Source organism: Columba livia, chromosome 1, assembly GCF_036013475.1.
Source record: "Columba livia isolate bColLiv1 breed racing homer chromosome 1, bColLiv1.pat.W.v2, whole genome shotgun sequence".
NCBI lineage: Eukaryota > Metazoa > Chordata > Aves > Columbiformes > Columbidae > Columba > Columba livia.
This window is the reverse complement of record NC_088602.1, coordinates 1,696,621-1,710,304: the sequence shown is the minus strand read 5'-3', so window position 1 is coordinate 1,710,304 and position 13,684 is coordinate 1,696,621. Positions and strand designations below refer to the sequence as shown.

General features: G+C 59.1%; 1 protein-coding gene across 3 annotated transcripts in view; it reads right to left on the bottom strand.

Moving 5' to 3' along the window:
• Positions 1–9,732: 9,732 nt before the first annotated feature.
• PDE2A (phosphodiesterase 2A) overlaps positions 9,733–13,684 on the bottom strand; it is a 69,585-nt gene continuing 65,633 nt past the window's right edge. For 2 of the 3 annotated variants that reach the window (XM_065049644.1, XM_065049646.1), the window contains one exon: positions 9,733–13,557. In XM_065049644.1, the coding sequence (XP_064905716.1) occupies positions 13,335–13,557 (223 nt within the window). In that variant the 3' untranslated portion in view covers positions 9,733–13,334. The remainder of the gene's footprint in view (positions 13,558–13,684) is intronic. The other variant, XR_010469756.1, reaches the window with a different exon arrangement.

Sequence of the window (13,684 nt, the reverse complement as noted above, 5' to 3'; positions counted from 1 at the left end):
CATGCATGCACACACACCCCCCATGTGCACATGCACACATGCGCATACGCACAGCACACGTGTGCACACACACACGTGCACACACACGCACACCCCCCCATGTGCACACACACATACATATGCACACACACACATGCATATGTGCACACACATGCAGACACCCCCATATGCACATGCACACAACACACGTGCACACACACGTGCACACAGCACATGTGCACACGTACAAACACGTGCACATACACATGCTCACCCCCATGTGCACATGCACACATGTGCATACACACGCACACACACCCCCCATGTGCACATGCACACATGTGCATACACACACACGCACACACACCCCCCATGTGCACACGCACATACATATGCACACACACATATGCGTATGTGCACATGCATGCACACACACCCCCCATGTGCACATGCACACATGCGCATACGCACAGCACACATGTGCACACACACACGTGCACACACACACGCACACCCCCCCATGCGCACACGCACATACACACACATGCATATGTGCACACACATGCACACACCCCCCATGTGCACATGCACACAACACGTGCACACACACGTGCACACAGCACATGTGCACACGTACAAACACGTGCACATACACATGCTCACCCCCATGTGCACATGCACACATGTGCATACACACACACACACCCCCATGTGCACACGCATATATATATGCACACACACATATGCGTATGTGCACATGCATGCACACACACCCGCCATGTGCACATGCACACATGCGCATACGCACAGCACACATGTGCACACACACACGTGAACGCACACACGCACACCCCCCATGTGCACACGCACATTCACACACATGCATACACACACGTGCATATGTGCACACACACGTACACACCCCCATATGCACATGCACACAACACGTGCACACACACGTGCACACAGCACATGTGCACACATACAAACACGTGCACATACACATGCTCACCCCCCCATGTGCACATGCACACATGTGCATACACACGCACACACACCCCCCATGTGCACACACACATACATATGCACACACACATATGTGTATGTGCACATGCATGCACACACACCCCCCATGTGCACATGCACACATGCGCATACGCACAGCACACGTGTGCACACACACACGTGCACGCACACACGCACACCCCCCATGTGCACACGCACATACACACACATGCATACACACACGTGCATATGTGCACACACACGTACACGCCCCCATATGCACATGCACACAACACGTGCACACACACGTGCACACAGCACATGTGCACACATACAAACACGTGCACATACACATGCTCACCCCCCATGTGCACATGCACGCATGTGCATACACACGCACACACCCCCCATGTGCACACGCATATATATATGCACACACACATATGCGTATGTGCACATGCATGCACACACCCCCCATGTGCACATGCACACATGCGCATACGCACAGCACACGTGTGCACACACACACGTGCACACACACGCACACCCCCCCATGCGCACATGCACATATACACACATGCATATGTGCACACACATGCAGACACCCCCATATGCACATGCACACAACACACGTGCACACACACGTGCACACAGCACATGTGCACACGTACAAACACGTGCACATACACATGCTCACCCCCATGTGCACATGCACACATGTGCATACACACGCACACACACCCCCCATGTGCACATGCACACATGTGCATACACACACACGCACACACACCCCCCATGTGCACACGCACATACATATGCACACACACATATGCGTATGTGCACATGCATGCACACACCCCCTCCATGTGCACATGCACACATGCGCATACGCACAGCACACATGTGCTCACACACACGTGCACACACACACGCACACCCTCCATGTGCACACGCACATATATATGCACACACACACATGCATATGTGCACACACACGCACACACCCCCCCCCGCCATGTGCACATGCACACAACACACGTGCACACACACGTGCACACACCCCCGTGCAGGTCCCATGTCCCCTCTGCAGGACAGGGCACCTGGCACAAGGGTCCCCAAGCTCCAGGTGCCACCAGGAGCCCTGGGGACACTGGGGACTGTCACTCCATTGCTCCCGGCCCGCCCTGGCAGTGGGACCTGCCTTCACCAGCTGGGGACATGGGGGACATGAGGATATGGGGTTGTGGGGACACGAGGATGTGGGGATGTGAGGATGTGGGGACATGGGTGACATAGGGTCATGGGGGACATAAGGACATGGGGTTGTAAGGACACGAGGATGTGAGGATGTGGGGACATGGGTGACATAGGGTCATGGGGGACATAAGGACATGGGGTTGTAAGGACACGAGGATGTGAGGATGTGGGGACATGGGTGACATAGGGTCATGGGGGACATAAGGACATGGGGTCGTGGGGACATGGGGGACATGAGGATGTGGGGTCATGGGGGACATAAGGACATGGGGTTGTAAGGACACGAGGATGTGGGGATGTGAGGATGTGGGGACATGGGTGACGTAGGGTCATGGGGGACATAAGGACATGGGGTTGTGGGGACATGGGGGACGTGAGGATGTGGGGTCATGGGGGACATAAGGACATGGGGTTATGAGGACATGGGGACACAAAGACATTGGGTCTTGAGGACATGGGGGACATAGGGACGTGGGGTTGTGGGGATGGGGTACACAAGGACGTTGGGTCTTGGGGACATAGGGACAGGGGGTCACGGAGACATGGGGGACTTTGAGGATGTGGGGATATGGGGGACATAAGGACATGGGGTCATGGGGACATGGGGGACATGAGGATGTGGGGACATGGGGACACAAGGACATTGGGGATTGGGAATCATGGAGATGTGGGGACTTGGGGAACAAATGGACATGGGGTTGTGAGGACATGGGGGACATAGGAACATGGGGCTGTGGGGACATGGGGACACAAAGACATTGGGTCTTGGGGACATGGGGGACATAGGGACATGGGGTTGTGGAGACATGGGGACACAAGGACATTTGGGCTCAGGGACATGGGGGACATAGGGACATGGGATCATGGGGACATGGGGACACAAGGACATGGGGGATGTGGGGTCATGGGGGACATAGGGACATGGGGTCGTGGGGACCTGGGGGATCATGAGGATGTGGGGACTTGACGTGGGGACATGGGCATGTGGGGACATGGGGGACATAGGGACACGGGGGATGTGGGGACACGGGGACACCCCATGTCCATGCCCTCCTCAAATCAAGTGCAGCTCCGCCTGCCGGCAGCCCCTCCCCTCCATCCTCGTTGGCTGCCTGCCCCCATTGGCCCGCCTCCTGCAACTGAGCGGCCAATGAGAGCCGCCGCGGGAGAACCGCCCCCCCCCCGCCACCCACGGGCAGGGACAGGCAGGGATGGGCAGGAATGGGGAGGAACGGGCAGGAGCAGGCAGGGATGGGCAGGGACAGGCAGGGATGGGCAGGGATAGGGAGGAACGGGCAGGAGCAGGCAGGGATGGGCAGGACAGGCAGGGATGGGCAGGGATAGGGAGGAACAGGCAGGGACAGGCAGGGATGGGCAGGACAGGGCAGGAGCAGGCAGGGATGGACAGGAGCGGGCAGGGACAGGCAGGGATGGGGATAAGCAGGCAGGGATGAGAAGGGAGAGGCAGGAGCGGGCAAGGATGGGCAGGAGTGGGCAGAGATGGGCAGAGATCGGGAGGAGTGGGCAGGACAGGCAGGGACCGGTAGAGACAGGCAGGGTAGGGTAGGAGCAGGCAGGAATAGGCAGGAGTGGGCAGAGCAGAAGCAGGCAGGGATGGGCAGGGACAGGCAGGGATGGGCAGGGACAGGCAGGGATGAGCAGGGACAGGCAGGGATGGGCAGGGACAGGCAGGGATGGGCAGGGACAGGCAGGGATGAGCAGGGACAGGCAGGGATGAGCAGGGACAGGCAGGGATGGGCAGGGACAGGCAGGGATGAGCAGGGACAGGCAGGGACGGGCAGTGTCCCCACTGGGCTGTGGCACTTCCCACCTGCACCTTCACAACCCTGAGGAGTCCAGGGCAGGAGCAAACGTGGGCAGTGGGGGGGGGGCGTGTCTGCAGCACCCATGGGTGCACCCCCTCCTGGGCAGCTTCTGCCTGCACGGGGGCAGCGGGGCCGTGCACTGCAGTGCAGTGCAATGTGTTCCTGTGCAGTGCGATGTGTTCCTGTGCAGTGCGACACGTTGCTGTGCAGTGTAATGTGTTCCTGTGTAGTGCGATGTGGTGCAGTGCAGTGTAATGCATTCCTGTGCAGTGTGACATCTTGCAGTGCAGTGCAATGTGTTCCTGTGCAGTGCGACATGTTGCAGTGCAGTGCAGTGCAATGTGTTCCTGTGTACTGCGATGTGGTGCAGTGTAGTGCAGTGCAGTGTGTTCCTGTGTAGTCTGATGTGTTGCAGTGCAGTGCAGTGCAATGCATTCCTGTGCAGTGTGACGTCTTGCAGTGCAGTGCAATGTGTTCCTGTGCAGTGCGGTGTGTTCCTGTGCAGTGCAACATGTTGCTGTGCACTGCAACGTGTTCCTGTGCAGTGCGACATGTTGCAGGGCAGTGCAGTGCAGTGCAGTGCGATGTGTTCCTGTGCAGTGCAATGTGTTCCTGTGCAGTGTGACAGGTTGCTGTGCACTGCGACATGTTCCTGTGCAGTGTGATGTGTTGCAGTGCAGTACAGTGCAGTACAGTGCAGTGCAATGTGTTCCTGTGCAATGCGACGTGTTCCTGTGCAGTGCGGTGTGTTCCTGTGCAGTGCAACGTGTTGCTGTGCACTGCAACGTGTTCCTGTGCAGTGTGACATGTTGCTGTGCAGTGCAATGTGTTCCTGTGTAGTGCGATGTGGTGCAGTGCAGTGCAGTGCAGTGTGTTCCTGTGTAGTGTGATGTGTTGCAGTGCAGTGCAAAGCAACATGTTCCTGTGCAGTGCAACATATTGCTGTGCACTGTGACATGTTCCTGTGCAGTGCGACATGTTGCAGTGCAGTGCAGTGCAGTGCAGTGCAATGTGTTCCTGTGCAGTGCGATGTGTTCCTGTGCAGTGTGACATGTTGCTGTGCAGTGCGACATGTTCCTGTGCAGTGCGATGTGTTGCAGTGCAGTTCAGTGCAGTGCAATGCGACGAGTTCCTGTGCAGTGCGACGTGTTCCTGTGCAGTGCGGCATGTTCCTGTGCAGTGTGGCGTGTTCCTGTGCAGTGCAGTGCAACATGTTGCAGTGCAGTGCAATGTGTTCCTGTGCAGTGCGATGTGTTCCTGTGCAGTGTGACATGTTGCTGTGCAGTGCGACATGTTCCTGTGCAGTGCGATGTGTTGCAGTGCAGTTCAGTGCAGTGCGGTGCAATGTGTTCCTGTGCAGTGCGATGTGTTCCTGTGCAGTGCGGCATGTTCCTGTGCAGTGTGGCGTGTTCCTGTGCAGTGCGACATGTTGCAGTGCAGTGCAATGTGTTCCTGTGCAGTGCGATGTGTTCCTGTGCAGTGTGACATGTTGCTGTGCAGTGCGACGTGTTCCTGTGCAGTGCGATGTGTTGCAGTGCAGTGCAGTGCAGTGCAGTGTAATGCGTTTCTGTGCAATGCAATGTGTTCCTGTGCAGTGCGACGTGTTGCAGTGCAGTGCAGTGCAATGTGTTGCTGTGCAGTGTGCTGTGGGACAGCACTGTGCAGTGTGGTCCTGTGCGGTGCTGTGCAGCACTGTACAGTGCTGCAAGGTTCTGTGCAGTGCAGTGCAGAGCTGTGCAGTGCATTGCCTTGCCATGCAGTGCTGCAGGGCTCCGTGCAGTGCAGAGCTGTGCCGTGCCGTGCATTGCCTTGCCATGCAGTGCCATGCAGTGCTGCAGGTTCAGCAAGAGCATGACATTCTTAATCTCAGCGTCGCGGCTGAGAAGGGACGTTTGTTTGCAGCGCTGGACGCTCGGGGGTAACTCCGCCTTAGCTCTTTAATTCCCCGTATCACTGCCACGGTTTCTTATTGCACCGCAGTGAACGGTGGCAGCAGCGCAGCGCCTTGCCGTGCAGTGCCATGCAGTGCCGTGCAGTGCCATGCAGTACAATGCAGTGCTGGGCAGTGCTGGGCAGTGCCGTGCAGTGCAACACGGTGCTGCACAGTGCTGTGCAGTGCCATGCAGTGCAATGCCATGCTGAGCAGTGCCATGCAGTGCAACATGGTGCTGCGCAGTGCTGGGCAGTGCCGTGCAGTGCCATGCAGTGCCGTGCAGTGCAATACAGTACAATGCAGTGCTGTGCAGTGCTGGGCAGTGCCGTGCAGTGCAACACGGTGCTGCGCAGTGCTGTGCAGTGTCATGCAGTGGTGGGCAGTGAAACGCAGTGCTGCACAGTGCTGTGCAGTGCCGTGCAGTGCCGTGCAGTGCAACAAGGTGCTGCGCAGTGCTGTGCAGTGTCATGCAGTGCTGGGCAGTGCCGTGCAGTGCAATGCCATGCTGCGCAGTGCCATGCAGTGCAACGCGGTGCTGCGCAGTGCCATGCAGTGCTGGGCAGTGCTGGGCAGTGCTGGGCAGTGCCATGCAGTGCCGTGCAGTGCAATGCCGTGCTGCGCAGTGCTGGGCAGTGCCGTGCAGTGCAACGCGGTGCTGTGCAGTGCTGGGCAGTGCCGTGCAGTGCAACGTGGTGCTGCGCAGTGCTGCGCAGTGCCATGCAGTGCCATGCAATGCTGTGAAGTGCCATGCAGTGCTGCGCAGTGCACTGCGATGCGTCTGTGTGCACAAGGGACACATCCACGTGTCACCTCCCATGCACGACGCATGAAGCCCGTGGCCACGTGCATGAGCAGGGTGGCACCCATGGGTGCACAGCACCCTGCTGCAAGGCTGTGCTGGTGGGTGCAAAGCATTTGGGTGCAGGATGGCACCCGTGGGTGCACAGCACCCTGCTGCAAGGCTGCCTCGATGGGTGCAAAGCACCCTGTTGCAGGATGGCACCTATGGGTGCACAGCACTCTGCTGCAAGGCTGCCTCGATGGGTGCAAAGCACCCTGTTGCAGGATGGCACCCATGGGTACGCAGCACTTCACTGCAAGCTTTAGGATGGCACCCATGGGTGCACAGCACCATGCTGCAAGGCTGCCTCGATGGGTGCAAAGCACTTGGGTGCAGGATGGCACCCATGGGAGCACAGCACCCTGCTGGCAGGATTGCGCCCATGGGTGCACAGCACAGCACCTCACTGCAAGCTTTAGAATGGCACCCATGGGAGCATAGCACCCTGCTGGCAGAATTGCACCCATAGGTGCACAGCACCTCACTGCAAGCTTTAGGATGGCACCCACGGGTGCACAGCACCATGCTGTAAGGCTGCCTCGATGGGTGCAAAGCACTTGGGTGCAGGATGGCACCCATGGGAGCACAGCACCCTGCTGGCAGGATTGCGCCCATAGGTGCACAGCAACTTCCTGCAAGCTGCAGGATTGCACCCATGGGAGCGCAGCACCCTGCTGCAGGATGGCACCCATGGGTGCACAGGACCTCCCTGAAAGCTCTAGAATGTCACCCATGGGTGCACAGCACCATGCTGCAAGGCTGCCTCAAAGGGTGCAAAGCACTTGGATGCAGGATGGCACCCATGGGTGCACAGCACCATGCTGCAAGGCTGCCTCGATGGGTGCAAAGCACTTGGATGCAGGATGGCACCCATGGGTGCACAGCTACAGGCAGGGACCCCCACCCCGAGGTTGGGGACACTGAAGGGGACAGGGATGGGGAGGACACAGGGGGGTGCTGAGCAGCCCCCCCAAGCACACCCTGCCTCTGGGAAGGGGTTGGCCCAAAATTGAGGACATGCTGGATGGTGACCTGAGGGTCACTTGGGGGGGAGGCCCTGGGGACACCTGCCTGCACCCCAAACGCCTGCCTGCACCCCCAAACACCAGACTGCACCCCCAAACCCCTCCCTGCTCCCTGAAACTCCAGCCTGCAGCCCAAACCCCTCTCTGCACCCCCAAACCCTCACCTATACCCCCAAACCCTCACCTGCACCCCCAAACCCCAGCCTGCACCCCCAAACACCAGACTGCACCCCCAAACCCCTCCCTGCTCCCTGAAACTCCAGCCTGCAGCCCAAACTCCTCTCTGCACCCCAAACCCTCACCTGTACCCCCAAACCCTCACCTGCACCCCCAAACCCCAGCCTGCACCCCCAAACACCAGACTGCACCCCCAAACCCCTCCCTGCTCCCTGAAACTCCAGCCTGCAGCCCAAACCCCTCTCTGCACCCCCAAACCCTCACCTGTACCCCCAAACCCTCACCTGCACCCCAAGCCCCTTTCTGCACCTCAAGCACTTCCCTGCACCCCCAAGCCCCCACCCGCACCCCAAAACCCCCACCTGCAGCCCAAACCCCTCTCTGCACCCCTAAACCCCTCTCTGCACCCTGAAACTCTAGCCTGCAGCCCAAATCCCTCTCTGCACCCCCAAACCCTCACCTGCACCCCCAAACTCCTCTCTGCATCCCAAACCCTCCCTGCACCCCCAAACCCCTGCCTGCACCCCAAAATCCCAGTCTGCACCCCCAAAGCCTAACCTGCACCCCCAAACCCCTTTCTGCACCCCAAACCCTCCCTGCACCCCCAAACACCAGCCTGCACCCCGAAACACCAGACTGCAACCTCAAACCCTCACCTGCACCCCCAAACCCCTCTCTGCACCCACAAACCTCTCACTACACCTCCAAAACCGTCCCTGCACCCCCAAACCCTCACCTGCACCCTGAAACTCCAGCCAGCACCCCAAACCCCTCTCTGCATCCCCAAAGCCCTTTCTGCACCCCCAAACCCCTCCCTGCACCTCAAGCACTTCCCTGCACCCCAAGCCCCCACCCACACCCCAAGCCCCAGCCTGCACCCCCAAACCCCTCCCTGCACCCCAAAAACTTCCCTACACCCCAAAACCCCCACCTGCACCCCAAACCCCTCCCTGCACCCTGAAACTCCAGCCTGCAGCCCAAACCCCTCTCTGAACCCCCAAACCCTCACCTGCACCCCCAAACTCCTTTCTGCACCCCAAACCCTACCTGCACACCCAAACCCCTGCCTGCACCCCAAAATCCCAGTCTGCATCCCCAAACCCTCACCTGTACCCCCAAACCCTCACCTGCACCCTAAACCCCTTTCTGCACCCCCAAACCACTCTCTGCACCCACAAACCCCTCCCTACTCCCCAAACCCCTCCCTGCACCCTGAAACTCCAACCAGCACCCCAAACCCCTCTCTGCACCCCCAAACAGCAGCCTGCACCTGAAAAACCCTTCCTGCACCCCAAACCCCTCCCTGCACCTCAAGCACTTCCCTGCACCCCCAAGCCCCCACCCATACCCAAAATCCCAGTCTGCACCCCCAAACCCTCACCTGCACCCCCAAACCCTCACCTGCTCCCCAAACCCTGCCATGCCCTCCTCACACAGCTCACCCACGTTCAGGTTCAGAAATGGCCCCTCCCTGGTGTCACCGCCATATCCTCAGGGGCATCCCTGCTCCCCAACACGAGGCGCCCACTGACCCCATCCTTGGGGACATCCCACCCCCCCCAACACGAGGCACCCACCGACCCCGTCCTCGGGGACATCCCCGTGCCCTGACACGAGGTGCCACCGACCCCATCCTCGGGGACATCCCCGTCCCCCGATACGAGGCGCCACCGACCCGCCGCAGGGAGATCGACGTATGAAATTTATTTAGGAAAACCAAAACCCACCAAAAAAAAAAATCAATAATAATAATAAAGAAGAAGAGGAAGAAGAGAAGAAGGAGGAGGAAGAAGAGGAGGAAGAAGAGGAGGAAGAAGAGGAGGAAGAAGAGGAGGAAGAGGAGATGAAGAAGAAAGATCGTCTCTTCCTTGGGCTCCCTCAGAGCCCAGAACATCCAGCGCCACGCGAGGGGGGGACAGAGAAGCGGGGGGAGGATTTGCACACCTGCACACACCCGTGGGGTTGGGGGGTCTGGCCGCACCCCCCAAAATCCATAGGGGGTTATGTAGAGAGGGGGTGGGAGCCGGGAAAAGCATCAACCACCTACACACGCCAGCAGGGGGCGCTGGAAAAGTGGGGGGTACAGCTGGGAAACAACCCCCTGGGATGTGGGACCCACCCTGGATCTGTTTGCAACATTAAGACCCCCCCCATGTCACCGAGCACACCCCCCAATTGGCACCAGGCACCCCTGGATTGTCACCAGGCCGGGGATCCCATCTGGGATGTCGACGATGGATTCATCTTCCTCCTCTTGTAGTTTTGGGGGGTTTTGCTGCCTTCTGGGACTGTCCCTGCCCCCCAAGTGTCATCGCAAGGGGAGTGGAGGGTTCTGGGGGGGGTCTTGTAGGCGAAGCCATGGGCCAGCAGCCAGATGTGGTCACCGGACAGGTCCTACTGGAGGGGTTTGGGCAAAACATCTGGCTCAAGGCATCTCCGAGTAGGTAAGGCAAAAGGAATTGAGTTTGCATTGTCCCCCAGGCCCCCAGCTCAGTTTGGTGGTGTCCCCATCGCTCCCGCAGACACGGGGGGACCCCGAGACAACAGGCGAGGAGGCGCTGACAGAGCAAAGGACGAGAAAAGCGGCCACCCTGCAGCCCAAATCCGGCAATGGGACCATGGGGTGGGGTGGCCAACAGCCCCACAGCTGCACCTGGGGTGACCTTGACCTTGCTGGGACCAATCCTGGTGGGACTGATCCTAGTGGGACTGACCCTGGTGGGACCAACCCTGGTAGGACCAACCTTGGTGGGACCAATCCCAGTTGGACCAACCCCAGTGGGACCAACCCTGGTGGGACCAACCCTGGTAGGATCAGCCTTGGTGGGACCAACCCCAGTGGGACTGACCGTGATGGGATCGATCCTGGTGGGACCAACCCCAGTGGGACTGACCGTGATGGGATCGATCCTGGAGGGACCAACCCTAGTGGGACAGACCTTGGTGGGACCAAGCCCAGTGGGACTGACCATGATGGGATCGATCCTGGAGGGACCAACCCCAGTGGGACAGACCTTGGTGGGACCAACCCCAGTGTAACCAATGCTGGTGGGACTGATCCTGGTGGAACTGACCCAAGCAGCTCCAGGATGTCACCATGGCACTTCCATCACTGTCCCCTGCCACGATGATGACCCCACCATGATGATGTGGACAGGGGGTGGGGCTCAGCACACCCCAGTTCCTTTGGTTGGGGTGACAAGGAGCCGGGTCACAGCTGGAGCTACCCTGGGGGGTTGGTTAAGCAGAGCCCCCCGGGGCTGAGGGGGTCAAAAAATGTTGGGTTGAGGGACTGGAAGGACAAAGGGGAGACCATCAAGGCCCATGCACGGTGGTTGGTAGGACAGGAGGAGGCCACAGGAGACCATCACCATCCATGCATGGTGGTTGGTGGGACCAGAGGGATCACAGGTCATCACTGTCCAAGTCTGGTGGTGTGTAGGACCAGAGGGACCACAGGCGGCCATCACCATCCATGCATGGTGGTCATCAACCACGCGTGGTGGTGTGTAGGGCCAGAGGGACCATAGGAGACCATCAGGATCCATGCATGGTGGTCAGTAGGAGAGGAGGCCATCACCATCCATGCATGGTGGTCTGTAGGACCAGTGGGACCACAGGAGGCCATCAGCATCCACACATGATGGTCTGCAGGACCAGAGGAACCGAGGGAAGATGGCAAGGTCCATGCGCGTCAATCAGCAGGGCAGGAGGGATGATGTGAGACAGCAGGGTCCATGCATGGTGTTAAGTAGAACTGGAAGGACCACAGGAGGCCATCACTGTCCATGCATGGTGGGCTGTAGGACCAGAGGAGCCATGGGAGGATGGCAGGATCCATGCATGGCAGTCAACAGGGCCAGAAGGACCACAGGAGATCACCAGGTGATCTGCAGAACACGAAGAACCACAGGAGGCCATCGCCATCCATGCATGGTGGTTGGTAGGACCAGAAGGACCACAGGAGGTCATCAGGGTTCATACATGGTGGTCTGTAGGACCAGAGGGACAATGCGATAGCAGTAGGGTCCATGCATGGTGGTTGGCAGGACCAGAGGGACCACAGGAGGATGTCAGGGTTCATGCACAGTGGTCTGCATGCCCAGAAGAACCACAGGAGGCCATCACCATCCACACATGGTGGTCTGCAGGACACGAGGGACCACAGGAGGATGGCAGGGTCCATGTGTGGCAGTCAACAGGACCAGAAGAACCATGGGACACCAGCAGGGTCCACGGTGGTCTGCAGGACCAGAAGGACCACAGGAGACCATCAGGTTCCGTGCACAGTGGTTGACAGGACCAGAGGAACCATGGGAGACCATCAGGGTCCATGCATGATGGTTGTAGGACCAGAGGAACCATGGGACACCAGCAGGGTCCATGCACGGTAGTTGGTAAGACCAGAAGGCTCATGAGACACCAGCAGGGTCCATGCACAGTGGTTGGTAGGACCAGAGGAACTATGGGACACCAGCAGGGTCCATGCGTGGTGGTTGGTAAGACCGAAAGGATGATGAGACACCAGCAGGGTCCATGCATGGCTGTTGGTAGGACCAGAGGAACCATGGGACACCAGCAGGTTCCATGCATGGCAGTTGGTAGGACCAGAGGAACTATGGAACACCAGCAGGGTCCATGTGCGGTGGTCACCACGGCAGGAGTTGTGAAGCCACCACAAGCTGGGGTGCTCATGGACGTGTTGGTCACCAGTGAACACCCATGTACTGGGGACACGCTGGGGACAAGGTGGGGACCAGACCCTCTGTGACGTCCCTACGGATGCGCAGCCCCCCCATGCGTGAAGACCAGGAGCCCCCCAGCCCTGGCACGTGTGTAGCCCTTGGAGGGGACATGGCTCTGTCCTCAGATGTCCCTACCTCCCTCCCACAGCGTCATGTCCCGCTTTGAGGTCCATGGGGACGCCCCTGTGACCTGAAGCCCACCCACCACCACCCTACACTGTCCCACCACCCTATTTCAGGAGGTGCTTTCACCACTGAGGACATTGTCCCCATTGTCACCTCATAGGGACGGGACCTGCAGCCTTAAGGCAATTTAAAGCCACCCCCCAGTTCCCCATCCCCACGGTGTCCCCCACAGTGTCCCCCGGCCACTAAGGGGACTCCAGGGACCACCAGGGTTGAGGGGACAGTCACCCACCGATGGGGAAGGACCTCACCATGGTGGCCCAGAGTCACCAATGTCCCCCCAAACCTCCTCCTCATGGGCTGGAGGATGAGGGTTGGGGACACTCCTGTCCCTCAGCTCCCCCTGAGTCACACCCCTTGTCACTCAGCCCCCGCCTCGGGCTGCCCCCCCTCGGGCTCCAGGCAACCGTTGAGTTGGGGGTCAGGAACTTGGGGGTCATATTCTTCATCCAGAAAGTCCAGAGAGTTGTTACTGGGCAAGCCCCGGATGGTGAACTTGTGGGACACCTTGGTCCACTGCTCCCGGTTACTGGCCACCCGCTCGTAGAGTTCCGCTGCCTTGGGAAACAGGTCCTGCAGCAACCTGGGGGGTACACAAACCATCAGCATGGGGTTGAACCCCCGTGAGATGCCTCCAACCCCCTGAGATGCCTTCAACCCCCCTGAGGTGCCTCCAACCTCCCTGAGGTGCCTTCAACCCCCCTGAGATG